We start from the raw sequence: 14,301 nt of genomic DNA, 5'->3' as shown, positions 1-14,301 counted from the left end.
CCATTTCACTTCACTTGACAGGGGGCAACCAGAACAGGGCCTCTGAAGAGGACCTAAAGGTTCAGGTAGGTAATTATGAGAGAAGGCAGTCTTTCAGGTATCTTGGACCCAAGCTGTTAAGCTGGTCATGTGTGGCTACTGCTGGGCACTGAACTGAGTCTGAATCAGCTTATGGCACTGAAAATCTTGGTTACCAGGAACTGCGGCAGTCATGAAGCCAGTCTCTAAATGGTAAGGAAGCTATTGCCAGAGTCTTTAACATTATAGAGATGACTGGCAGATGGTGGGAAAATTGTCACATGAATTGGTTGGCACAGGAAGGGCGACAGGAGCAGAGCCTTAGGGAGGATTCCCAGTGCCCAGACTCCTGGTAGCCCATACTACCCCCTCACCCACTGCCCATCTCTCCCTCTCAGAACAAAACTAGATGTGACATGAATTGTGTGAATGACATTCAGAGCTGGTGGAAGACATTTTGCTGCCTGAGGTGGAACAGCAAATGGTGCCTCCCCTCCAATTCAAGGTGTATACTATCTGAGTCCAGGATTTTTTGATACCTGATGCAGAGAGCTATTGGGCGGTATAGAAATGAAATAAATAAACACATAAAATCCCAAAACCCTGTTTCCCCCAATCACTTCCTTGCAGTACAAATACAAGAACAACAACGACAACAACAAAATTTAAGTAACAATCACTGTTGCCTTTTGATGACACCCAAAATTAGCTGCCTGGGGTGGCTGTCTCACTCTACCTAAATGGTAGGACCGGCCCTGATGACATGAATATGTATGTTTTTGTTATGTACTGTAAATAGCAGTGGTGAAGGGGAGTTATAGAAGTCTATGAATATTGGTTTCTCCACCCCTCCCCCTTCTTTAAAGGGCCTGGGCAGGTCAAAGAAACTTGAGAGACCCCAACTTCCATTTTCAAGGTAGTTTTATTTCTAACATTCTCATATACTAATTTTACCCAGTTCTTCATTCAACTAGAAACCATGCATTTCCTCCATCAATTAACATTTTGGACAGAGGCTCAAGCAGAAGACTGATGAGAAGTATGTCCTTCATGCCTGCATTTTTAAGTTACCTCGTTCATTATATACTATGCATGGTCTGACAGAAATGTCAAGGTTTGTGTCATACACAAATGAAGTGAGGCTGCTCAGGACATAAGCTTTTGTGACATGAAAAAGATCATTTTCCCATTTCTTTTGTTTTCCCCAGTAATTTTTATTTTGGCTAAATATATACCAAATTTATTTTGCAAAAAATAGAATAAAAATCCTGTATTTAAAGCACCCGGCAAGTTCCCAGACTTCTCTACCACAGACAGTAATTCCTTACTACCAAACATCCCTAAATGTAAAGCAAGACACCTGTGCATAATGCTCAACCTGTATGGGTCCCATTGTGGTCTCTTTTCAGGCATGTGGTAACCACAAAAAAGTACTGTGGTAATCAGATGCATCTGTGTAGGCAATCTCCTAGTTAGAGCAATGTGAATGTGCCCTGGAAAGGGGTTATAACAACACATTCCTGAACCAAATTCAGGGCACCCAAATATTGCGCAAATGTTATGATGCAGTTCTACTCATCATAACCATATGCACCCAAATTGTGACCAACAACATGCACTTATTCCAAAACTGCACCAATCTTTCTGCTAACATTATAGTAACTTAAATGTCATGAGCAAATGTCATATTGAATGAGGTCACAAAGATAATTTTTGCTTGTGACTCCATCATGTGATTTAAAATCCAATCTCCCCAAACAAGACGTGTGAATGACAAAATCCATGAGGTCATATATTCACTAAAACCATGCGAGGCTGCATCCAAACATTTTAAATGTTTTGCTGTCTTTCAGGAAACTTGACCTGCCATTGCTTTCTTTCCAGTAAGAAATCCCTGATGAGTTTCCAAGGAAGCCCAGAGCTCCCCAGAACGCAGCCTGAATACAACTGCTCCATAGAAAGGATTACTACAAATCCCCTCAATAGCAGGCTTCACCTAGCTGTGCAGGATTATAGTCAAGATATGCATGTTCCACACAGTTGAGTGAGGAGGCCTGAAGGCAGAAAAAAGGCCTCTGTTGGGTGGCCGCTAATTAATTACTGAAGAAGAGGAAATGCATGACTGCAAAAGAGGGCAGCAATTTGCAGAATATTTGCATATACTAATTTATATGTATAGATGCAGATTTAAAAATGATTATTATGATTTGAATAGAATTTCTGTATATCACCATACTGTGACCCAGTGACCTGTGTGTCTTCCTGTTCTGTCTGCTGTCCAGGTGCGAACTCTTGATAGGCAACAGTTCTTATGGTTCTTTATCTTGAAAACAGAATTGGACAAAGCAGCCCTTGAAATGCCTTCAAAGAGGCTGCCTTCAAAGAGAGGACAGTCCACTTGGAGCCCTTCAAGCAGAGGACTGTCCTCTGTAAGAGAGGACACCTGGACACCCTTACTCTGTATTGCTGTCCCCCTGGGGAGATAGGGCCATGAATTCTTGGAAAGAAGATGTGCTGTTTCTCCTGGCAGGTATCCTTTACTTTCAGTGTGCTTTCCCTGAGCGGTTGTGTGGACTGGATTCAGAGAGAGTGGGCAAGTGAATGGACAGTGGTGAGAAGGAGGTGGGTCCACTTGGAGAGCGGGTCCCGCAGAGGGCATCTTACCCAAGCCCCCCGGCCAAAAAACCTTGGAACTGGATGCAAGAAAGGCCCCCAGTGGTCTGGCACCTCACAAAACATCCACAGCACATAAATCATCAGTAAAATAAATAAATCACATAATAAAAAAGTAAATAATTGATAAGACATCAGTAAAGAAATACAATAGCAGCAGCGTCCCATGAGGTAGCTCCAATTGGTAATGCCTGGGTAAATAAAGGGATTTTAACATACCTGCAACATTACATTCACAGCAGAAGCCTATGTATGTCTACTTAAAAGTAAATCCTGCCGAGTTCAATAGGATTTGCTCCCAGGCATAGAGGACTGCAGCTGGACCACAGCACCTTCTCTTAATCACAAGACACAACTCAAATCCCCTCCCGCACCCCACTCTAACAAGCTCTTACTGCAATTCTATTATAGCATGTCCATGTGTTCTCTTTTACAGAGGGCTGTCCTCTATCTAAGGAGATGCCAGAGGACAGCCCTCTGTTTTGAGAGAATGCTCTATTTGAAGGGCTGCCCAGTCTAATCTGGTATAAAGGTAAAGAGCCATCGGAAGGCAGAGCAGGGCCTTGAAGTTGCCCATCAGCAACACCTGGATGGCAAACTGAGCAGACATAGAGGCCACCTGGTCACAGTCTTCCACACTATGGTGAGATGTACTGCATTTCTATTTAAATTATAATAATTTAAAGCCACTTACAGAAAACAGCTGGACTGGCAGTTGACTGGCTATGGGATTGGGGTGAGGACAGGTTGTGTAGCAGAGTTAACTGTGTCCCCCCAACAGAGGGGAACAACCAGGGAGTTCAGGAGGAACAACTGGGAGGCTGCTATTGCTTCCCCCCAACATCTGCCACTTGAGGCAATTGCCTCACTCTGTCTAACAGTAGGACTGGCCCTGGCAGTTGGAGCAGCCACAACAGCACCATCGCCACTGGCAACAACACTGAAGAGCCCAGCTGCACTTTATATGCTAAATGGGTTGTGTGTGTTAGTGTGGGGGAAACAACAACATCCTCATTTTTTCTTTAATTGTGTGCGCGCGTGTGTGTAGATTCCTTTTGGGAACGCAGTGTGTGGGGAGGAGAGCCTTAGCACTTCACTCCTTAACCACAATCAGAATAAACACCGCCAGCCCGTAAGAGGCTTAGGAAAAAACATTTTCATTGGCTCCAATAGGTACTTTTTTCCTAAGCCTCCTAACCACACGGGGGGGGGGGGGGTTTGGAATGATTTTCATTCTGATCACAGTTGGGGAGTGAAGAGATAAGCCTCCCTTCCCCATTATAATAAATACCTGAAGCCATGAAAAGGGCTGTTTTTAAAAAGTTTAAAGAAAACACAGTACTGGAGAAGAAAACTTGATTTCAGGGTAGAAGTAATTGCCCTGTGAGAAGGGTAATGCATCAACATGTATATTTGAACGCTGTTCCCTTCCTCAGTTAGATCTGTAATCTGTTTCTGGATCAATATTGCAGTCTGTAATTTTTCGGTCAGCATCTGTGCTCCACAAAATGGGGCGGGGAGGGGGCAAAAAGGGTGGCACACACATGATCTCTAGATATACCAGTCCACCTTCTTTTATAATTATAAAAACATTCTTAGTAAGCTGACAATCATCTCAGGGTCATTAAAAAGATCCAATTTAACAAGGGATTATAATGTGATAGAAGAAAGGTTCTGAAGTTGTCTTGCCAAGCAAGATCAGGAGCATTAAACTGATACTTTATCCTCTGCCTGCTTCAGAGAAAATAACAAAACACACACATACAAATGCTTTCCCAAGCCCTGAACTGCATGATAATAAACATTATTAACAACACAATCCATGATCCATTTAAGTGGAAAGCCTTGGATTTAATTCAGTTCAGCATCTGGGCACAAATAAATAAGTTTTAATGTTGTAAAGCTGCCTTGAGTCCCAGTATTGGGGGAAAAGGCGGCATATAAATACATATAATAATAATAATAAGTTTAAATCCAAGGCTGTTTAACTATTTGGTGGACTGAGCCATAAGAACAAAAAAATAGCATAATATGTTTGTACTGTAGTATATGCTGTCAGTTTCAAAAAGACTGGTGTTTTAGCCATATATCAGTACTCAATATCTAGGATTACTCTTAGATCACAGTTGGACTTTGCAGTAAAATTTTATGTATAATCTTTAGGTATTGCTATGGAAAGTGAGACAGTTAACAAGGTACCCTGCATATCAGGGGTGGTCAACATGGTGCCCATGGGCACCAGTGCACCCCCAGACACCTTTCTGGGTGCCCTACAAACTGCCCTAGCCCTCCCTTTTAAAAAAAATCAACACATTTTCTCATTGGCAGGTGGGAGTGCTGTGAAATAGGTTGTTGGTGGTGTTGAAAACTGTGGGCTCAAAGGAGTTGTTTAGTGTGCTGGAGCTGAGACCCCACCTCCGCCTTGTACTCAGTCTTTGGGGCAGTTTACTTGTCCTTTGCCATGCCTCCCAAGGCAGCCATTTTGTGGTAGTGCCCAGGACAGTTTCTCAAATTACCAAATGTGCTCACAGCCCCAAAAGGTCCTGTTATTCTGCTCTATGTGCCATAAGTGCTTCTCACTCTAGGGGAAGTGTGGTGCACACTGTTTCCAACACCAGAGCTGCTACAGGTCCCACGGGTTGTTGCTTGTCCTCCCCTTGAACATATGTTTCTCACATATTTCATGTAGTACAACTATGGCATAGAGATAAAAGCATTGTGCCTGTGCTTGGCTTGGCTCAGGTCCTTGAACTAATGCATGGGTGATATAGTAACCACTCACATCAGCACAGACACCTGTATGCCTGGTCCTAGGAGTAATCACCTTATTGCTTTTACATTTGTTTTGTTTTTTGTTTTAAACACAACTTTCCATAGGTGCAAGGTCTGGTCTTCAGGCAGCAGAATGAGGAGGGAGAGTGGGCTATACCACTTAAGGCTGCAAGTGCAGGTATAATTTTTGAATGCTTCCACACATTACAAAATCCTCTATTTCCTTGCAAGTAAAAACTAGCATCCCAGGAAATAAGGGATGCATCTCTCTCTCTCTCTCTCTCTCTCTCTCTGCATCTGTCTACTTGCAGAGAGTTTTTGCATACGGTAGCATTCAAAAATGTGACACCCCCACCCACCCCTGTCTAAAGCTGAGGTCCCCTCTGCCATTTCATTTCCACATCATTCTGTTGCATGTGTAGACTAAACCTGCCTGAATCACAGAATCTCAGATTTGGAAAGGACAAAGCTTCCAAGTTAAATTCCTTTTTGCCAGTCACCTTCAATCAAACTTTGTTGTTCAGATTACAGTGAATCAAATGCAAAAAGTAGGAACACTGCAAAAGGCTACCTGTACATTATAGTGATTCAGATTATTCAAGCAAAACAGCTGCACGCACTGCAGGGAAGGGGGAACTAAAGGGTCTGTTTACAATGTGAGCTGAAAGCTTCAGATATGATAGTCGGTCAAACTGTGTGATCAAACCTCACCTACTCTTATCCCAAAAGGATCTGGGTGGGGGACCAAGGGTTATATCCAATGTTAGTCCTACATAGAGTAGACTAATTGAAAAGAGCGCGACTTAACTTAGAACAACATTGGATAGAATCCATTAGATCGGAGGTATAAAACCTCATGCCCAAGGACCAAATCCAGCCCTATGGAGGGCCCAATCTGGCCCCCTAGAGTTCCCCAAAATCCATACCCCTTTTCCCCAACCACAGACCATTGGCGGTTTCCCAGCTTTTGTGTAGTTTTCCCTCATTCAAAAAAGCTGAATTCCTCTCCTAAGGCTTAGTTACTGGCAGTGAGAGCATTAGGGTACAATCTTATGCATATTTAGAAAGAAAAACTTTGCACAACTCCCAGCATGCCCCAGCCAGCATGTAGGGCTTTTATCTGCCTAAACATGCGTATGATTGTGCCTTTAAGCTAAAATATACTGGAGGTTTTGGGTTTGGCCCCACCCATGGCTGGAATGTGGCCCTTACAGCTTCTCTGAAATGGAATTTGGCCCTTGAGCTGAAAAACGTTTGGCAGCCCTGCTTTAGATACAACCCCAACTGCACAACACACATCATCCAATCTTAAGTGATGGCAACCTGATGATGCGGAAGAGAGGGCCAGTGTAAGGCAGCAGTGAGACTCTACTCTTGCCTTTACTCTCCTAGCTGTCATGATCCAAGTTGCTAGGATGGGTGAAGAAGTACGTGTGTGTGTGTGTGTGTGGGGGGGGTGTTTATGTGCATGAATGTGGGTGGGCACAGCCGCACCATGGCAGGGTTGAGAGTGGTTTGGTTCCAGGGGGTTGAAATTGGCTTGGGTCCCTGAATTTGCCCACCCCTGGGTTAGACTGTAAAGTTTGGATATGGGCAACCCAGGCTGAAATTTCTGCTCCGCTATGCAGCTTACTTTGTGGGCCAGATTGGTGGGGCTAGCCTAGCCTACCTGGCAAGACTGCTGTAATGCTAAAATGCTTGTTTGAGCTTGCAGGAGACGCGGTGGGATACAAATAAATGGACAAATGCACAGGATCAAATTGTGGGATGATCCTCCATGACTGAGCCCAGTTGGCCACCACCAAAATAGAAGTAGTATTTTACAGACATGTCTCCAACCACTGCAAAAATGTACCCATGTCAGCTTGCTAAAGAATGAGCTGTCCATCCACAAATATATTTAAACAAAAAGGGGTATGTTCCTACTAGAAGACTGGCAGAAAGAAATTATTTAAACATAAATCTGGAAGCACTAAAGGATATGCCCAAAAGCACTAGTTGAAGAACTGCACTGATTTATGGAACAAGTAATATTAGTGCAGCCTCACTGACATCCAGAGGACTTTATCAGTATATATAACTGAAGCATTCCCATAAGGATCACATATTGAGCCCGTAATGCATGGTATCATATTAAATCGTTAAACCCCTGCATCACAGAAACAGGGAATGAATAACAGGATGGATAATTTCTGAGTAACCATGTTACTTTTACACTTTCTGTTATTTATATTAAACCTTTTGGCATAAAGTTGGAGGGGGCAGGGGGAACTGCCCTGGAAGATTGCATAAATTCAGAAGGGGGGAGGTAGAAGGGGGGAGGGTAGAAGTGCTTTTTAAAATACAATTTATTTCCATTACTCTGCTGGAGATCAAATTCTCCAAAGGAAACTGCCTTATACCAAGTTGGATCATTGGTCCATTTAGCTCAAGATTTCACTCAGGAACTTTTCCCAGCTCTACCTAGCAATGCCAGGGATTGAACCTGGGACTTTCTGCATACAAAGAACATGCTCTACCACTGAGCCACAACCCTTCCCTGTAAGGGGAAACCTCGCCAGACAGTGTTATGTCAGATCACTAGCCTGTGAACTGCAGACTACACATTGTTTAATTTTTCCAGCAATGAGTACAAGCTTGGCTGCATATATTTGTCTCCCAAATGGCCCATCTTACCTTATATGTCTTCCACACGCTTTAAGAATGGGGAAGAAATTGCGCAAAAGCCGAGAAACCACAAAAAAATAGGTGCCCGTAGGGGTGTGTATGGGAATCATTGGGTAACATGGGGAAGGGGGCACGTGTGTGGGAACTACTGGGTAACATGGGGAAACCTGGAGGACTGTTCTGGGACCCCAAGCGAGCTGGATTTGTCCCCAGGGACTGCCGTTCAACATTCCTGCTATACATGGTCCCCTAAACTCCTTGGTCTTCTTTGCTTGGGAGAGTCCCTGGTATCTATGTTGTCTATGGCTCTCCCTCATCCCTGACGATCCTGGTCAAGGCACTCACTGCTCCCCCTTCCCTGCACTTTTCCCCACTCCTTTAGAGTGACCCAGCATGGGCAGCTACTCTGCCCGACCCACTCCTGGGGTGGAAGGCTTTCAAATGAAGCCTCTATTGCGCACTTGGCCTGCCTCATTCATGGGGGTCCAGATGATGTCATCTTTTAAACAGTGCACAGAGCTGACACAAGAACAGCAGGCTACCAGAGCAGATGCTCACCCCCCAGCACTGGGGCTGGTGACAGAAGGGATTAGAATATTGACATTTATTACTCGATTTTCTTTTGTATATTACGTATACTGCTCCTGAAGAAGGATTTACAATCTGAAACGCATTGAGCCAAGAATTAAAGGTAATTTGCTAGTAGCATCTGGAGTTTTTCTCCCTCTTTTTTGCCTCCTTTGTATTTGGTAAAACATCCTCATTCTGGGCCACAAAGAGATGTTTCCCCCTACCACCAGAATCATTTCCAACCTCCCCCTGTCACTTGCGTTCCAGGAAGGTTTATTTCCCAAACATAGAAAAATATGTTCCGGATGTGAACAGAGATGCGTGTGCAAAGCAAGCATGGTAGCACTTAAAGGACCGGAACCACGCAGCTCCTTCTTTGCACTGTTGCTTGCAGAGCTCCTGCGTGGAGTCTCAAAAAGTGGGGTAAAGAGGATGTTCAGCTGCTGCTTGTCTTCCAGCAGCAGCTGATCATCCCCAGAGTCCCCCTACTTGTGACCAGGGATGTACAGATTGTGTTAAATCCATTCCACCTGTGTTTTGAGAATTGTCAGGTATCTTTCATTCTGTCATCTTCTCATTGATGGAACCAGATTTTGTTTAACCAGAATTTCATTCTACTTGCACTAATTCGCATTAGTGCTAATAGCAGCATATTGTAGTTTAAAGCTCTTCCTGCCAGTAAGCCTTAGGAGAGACATTTCAACCTTTTAGAATGGAGGGGAAAACGGCACAAAAGCCACGAAGTCACCAAACAATCAGTGGTTGGGGGAAAGTGGTGGGGTTAGCAGAAGGGGGCGTGGCTTTTGGGGAAGCCCTGAGGGGCTGGACTGGGACACTAGGCAGGCTAGATCTGGCCCCTGGGCCTGAGGTTCTGCACCCCTGTTCTACAAGGCTTTTCATTTCATAATGTTACCCAGGGAGTCCTAAGTTAGAAACATCGGTGAATGTAGATGAGGAAATTGAATCACAGCAATTAGTTATGGACAACTTTCTCCTCCTTAACATTGTCCTAAGTATGCCCTTGGATGTTGCAAAGAGACAGGAAAGGATGGGGAAGAACATATTCTGGGAACAGTTTACTCCAGTATTTAGTTGCTAATTTGTAAGGTTCCCAAACTTTCTTTCCCCAAACCACCCTCAGCAACTGCAAACTCCAATGTGCTGGTATTTTTGGTGTACTGGTCCCACTCTCTTGCCTTTGGCCATGCTCACCACTGGAATCTGGCCCCCGAGAGCTTCTCCAAAATGGAATTTGGCCCTTGGGCTGAAAGAACTTCTGCACTCCTGATGTAGAATATTCATGGCTGATTGGATAAGAACACATTTTAGTAATGGTTGTGCAGATTCAAAACAGTGACATACTGAGTACACAGATAAGCCACTGCTTGGTGTATATTACACTTCTCTTCCGGTGCCTTCTCACCAGAAGAAACATATACTAAAGCTGCCAGCTAGGAGACTATGTTTCTTTCTTTGTTTGTGTACAGTATTTCTATACTGCCTTTCTGGAACCAACCAAGGCAGTTTACAAAAAGTTGAGAAAATAAAAACCATAATCAAATAAAAACATAGTAAAACGTTTAAAAACAACCCTAAAAACCATAACAACCATTTCACAAGAAGAGTTAAAAAAGATGTCTTGCCCCCCTTCTTGATTATGGCATCAGGGTGCGATCCTATGCATGTTTAGACAGAAAAAAAGCCCTACAACTCCCAGCATGCCCCAGCTAGTCATGCTGGTTGGGGCATGTTGGGAGTTATAAGACTTTTTGTTGTTGTTGTCCAAACATGCATAGGATTGTGCACTTAGTTATCCCAAACTTTCCAAATTTAGGTGCTGCATCATGCCAATGTAACCCTACAGCAAGGGTGGGAAACCTTTTGGGCCCTGAGGGCTGCAGATGGTCACACTCACACATACACAAGCACACAGGGGGATGGGAATGCTAGGGGATGGGGAGGCTAAAGCCATTAACAGTGCAGAACCAGCAACCTCAGCTGCTTTGGGGTCACTGGGGGAGGGGGAGGCTAAAGCCATTAGCAGGGCAGAAGCAGTCCGTCCCCCCGCCCCCGATTCTGCTTGGGATCGCTGAACCCGTGCTGCTAATAGCAATGCCAGACAGCAGACTTTTCCCTTTAGTCCAGCAGGATAGCTGGGCTGTGGGTGAGGCTTCCCTGGGCTGCATGGAGTGTGGCCAAGGGCTGCACGTGACCCATGGGTTATCCACTCCTGCCCTATAGAAATACCTTTCCTCCTACTCCTAACTACTGGTTATCCAAATGTTTTGACACCCCACAGAGCATTCAGGCAAATAACAAAAAACACCAGAACCAAATGTACAGCTCCGTTCATAATCTACTTAAACAAAAGAATTGGGATTTAAAGCAGGGGTGGGCAACTTGTGTCCTTACAACTCCCATGATCTCTCACCATTGGCTGTGATGGCTAGGGCTGATGGGAGTTGTAGACCAAAACATCTGGAGGACCATAAATTGTCCACCCCAGATTTAAAGTAAACCAGCCCTAAACACATTTTCTTGAAAATATATCCCTTTGATATCAGTGATAATTTCCTGCAAGTAAGTGGGCTTAGAATAGGGGTGCCAATACTCTTAAATCCAAGTTTTTCAGTTTAACTGATCATTTGTGGGGCCAGCTAAAAATATATTAGAAAGATATATTAACAAATCGTTGCTGTAAAATTTCTGAGAGCTTTGGTATGATAGTTGTTCAGAGCCCTAGTTATCAGTCTTTGGATGTGTGTGCATGTGTATGTAGTGTGTGTGCGTGTATCCTTAACTTGCTGTTAGATTGCAGCCACAGGGAAGTATCCAGTACTTCTGCTGCACTTCCATTCATTCCATTGTGCTAAAGGGACCCACAGCTAGCTCAATGGGGACTTAGCACTGCCTAATACAAGCCTGGAAAAGAGCAGAAATGCTCATTTCCGGATTGGGATTGGTCAGAGGAGCTCCCTTCTGTGAGCTCCACTGACCTGCCCCATTCCAGAAACGAGTGTTTCCACTCATTTCCAGTTGCTTTAAGAACTGTTAGCTCTCCACTGCATTAGCAGCGGGTCCTGCTGGCACACAGGCAATTTCGGATACTGCCCATAGTGTTCGAACTGCTTTTTAAATGCATCTGTACTGTTTTAAAATCGGAAAGCAATATGGAATTGAGGGGAGGGGGGGTCACATGAATTTTAATCACGTGGGAGGTCCCTTTAACATGTAAACTACCCTGAGATCTGCAAAAATGCATGGCATACATTAAAATATTTGATGGGGGAGAGAGGCCGTGGTTGTTTAAAACAAGTCTATGATCAATAAGAAGGAGTGCAAGAAAATCTTGGATGAGTATTTTCCCCACCAAAATGTGAGTGCTGGTATGATTACTTCATGACAAGATGCCTTGCCTAATTCGTATTCCCAATCCAACTCCCACTAGTAGAATACATGAAGCCAGCAAGGGGTCTGCTGAGCTTCTTTGGCCGTATATGCATTCCTTTTTCTGACCGTACTCATCACGTACTACTGGTGGCATTCACTCCTGTCATAACTACATACATGACCAACTACTACTACAGCTGTTATAAGCAGTGGTTACAGCCAAGCCATTTAAAGAAAATGTAATCGATTAAATCATATTAATTTTAGTTCATTAATCTATCAACTGAATCTGCATAAATTTGTATTTGGTTTAAAACAGTATTTCTGAAGCACCAAGCATACTTTTGTTTTTCTAGATGAGGTGCATCTATCAGACATCACCTTAGAGAAGGCATTTCTCCTGCGTGTGAGAGAAGGGAGAACACCTCTTTTAAGATGGTGCTTGCCATCCACAATATTAATGAGGATTTGTATTAAGAATTATATATATATATATATATATATATGTGCACGCTGGTTAATCAGGGACACCTTTTTAGTTATTTAGAAGTTTTACACTGCACTCTTTCTGCATGTTTACTCAGAAGTATGAATTCAGTGGTTCTTACTCTTAAGTCAGTGGCTATAAGACTGCAGCCTAAATCAATAAACTTAACCAATTACAGCTGCAGTCCTAAACACCCTTACTAGGGAGTAAGCACCACTGAATGCAGTGGCATTTACTTATGAGTAAGCATGCATGGGATTGCGCAGTAAATGCTGCAGCCTTAGGTACAGCTACTGTGAGGTATGGGGCAGCATTATATCATGGATGATGAGGGAATGACATCATCTGTAAAAAACAATTGAGTACAACGCATGGCATTCTTGTAAACTACTGGTGCCATTTGATATACATAAGCACAGAAAGTGACCCGCCAAGGGAAGGAGACAAGCTTTGCCATCTAGTCCTTCTGCTCTGGAAGCTTCTTGAGGTTGTGTTAGTGTCAGCCAGTTAGCGAAGCAGTTGCGGAGTTATGTGCAAGCAGCAGCCAGTTTGTTTAGATGTGTCACTGTGACTGATGGCTCAGCAAGGGCTGCAATTTGAGCTCATGTGGGAACTGGATATAAAAGGAAACAGTTCATGCCCAGTTCCCACCTTCCAATCTTCTCTCTGCATGCCCTTTGCTCACTTCAGACAGCATAATGGTTCTGATCACTGACAGCAGATGCATTCAAAACTCACCAGGAAGTATAATATGAATATGGGATTTCTTTAAAAAACCCTTTAAGAATGTTAAGATAACAAGTGCTACAACTTCTGCAGGGCTCCCCACCACTACCAAGAGCAGGACCCCTTATATGGCCATCACATATTTCTCAAAAGAAAGAGATACTTCCCACCACCACTGCTACCAAATTTGGTCTTTATTTTGTCCCCCCCCCCCAAAGTAACATAATTAAAAAAAAAACAGGCAGAGTTTAGAAAGCTTACTAAAATAAGGCATATTTCAGAAAAAAATGTTAATTTTATATATACATGTGGTCAAACGAAAGGGGGGCAGTTTTACAGTGCAATCCTATGCATGTCTACTCAGAAGTAAGTCTCATTGTTTTCAATAGAGCTTATTCCCAGGTAACTGTGTATAGGACTGTACCCTTAAGTGTACTTCTCTGCACGTGGAATCACTTGGAAAAATTACGAAGAGTTTTGCTTGAAGAGTCTTGTGGCACCTTAAAGATTGCTAGTATGTCGTGCAATAAGCTTTAGAACCCACTCTGTCGGCTACATTACGCATTAAGCCCACTTGCAAGAACAGACTAAAACGTTTAAGATAAATGACATTAAAAAAGAGCCTTTTGCAGAACTGCACCACGCCCCTTCCTCAAACAACAAGCCGCACGCCTCTGGAAGCGGTTCTGCGTAGAAACAGAAAACACATGGAGAAGAGAACGAAATGCCTACCATAGTAGACCCCGAGGACGTGGCTACAAACACTTTGATCACCATTTTGACGACGACCGAAGGGGCCCTCGCCGAACCCGCACGCCTGGGGCGCCAACTGGTCGCGAGAACTGCAAGTGACCCGGGCATGCGGCGGCCTGCCGAGCGCAGAGGTCCCCCGCGAATACCCGCTTCTCGTGCGTTGAGCTGGGTGCCTGTCCCACCCCCACGTCCCCAGTTCATTGGTTCTCGGTTCTTTGGGGAACACACAGGCCAAGGGACGATTG

The 14,301-nt window shown here is 44.0% G+C and overlaps 1 protein-coding gene across 1 annotated transcript in view; it reads right to left on the bottom strand.

Moving 5' to 3' along the window:
- The window catches only part of SH3BGR (SH3 domain binding glutamate rich protein), a 51,862-nt gene extending 37,612 nt beyond the window's left edge, over window positions 1–14,250 (bottom strand). The window contains exon 1 of the mRNA XM_084843751.1: window positions 14,036–14,250. Coding sequence (XP_084699877.1) covers window positions 14,036–14,164 — 129 coding nt within the window. The 5' untranslated portion in view covers window positions 14,165–14,250. The remainder of the gene's footprint in view (window positions 1–14,035) is intronic.
- Between the last annotated feature and the right edge of the window lie 51 nt (window positions 14,251–14,301).

Source organism: Heloderma suspectum, chromosome 3 (genome assembly GCF_057233095.1).
Source record: "Heloderma suspectum isolate Gila_16-S chromosome 3, 16-S_ref, whole genome shotgun sequence".
Taxonomy (NCBI): Eukaryota; Metazoa; Chordata; class Lepidosauria; order Squamata; family Helodermatidae; genus Heloderma; species Heloderma suspectum.
The sequence above is the reverse complement of the archived record's forward strand: the minus strand, read 5'-3'. Positions and strand labels throughout refer to the sequence as shown.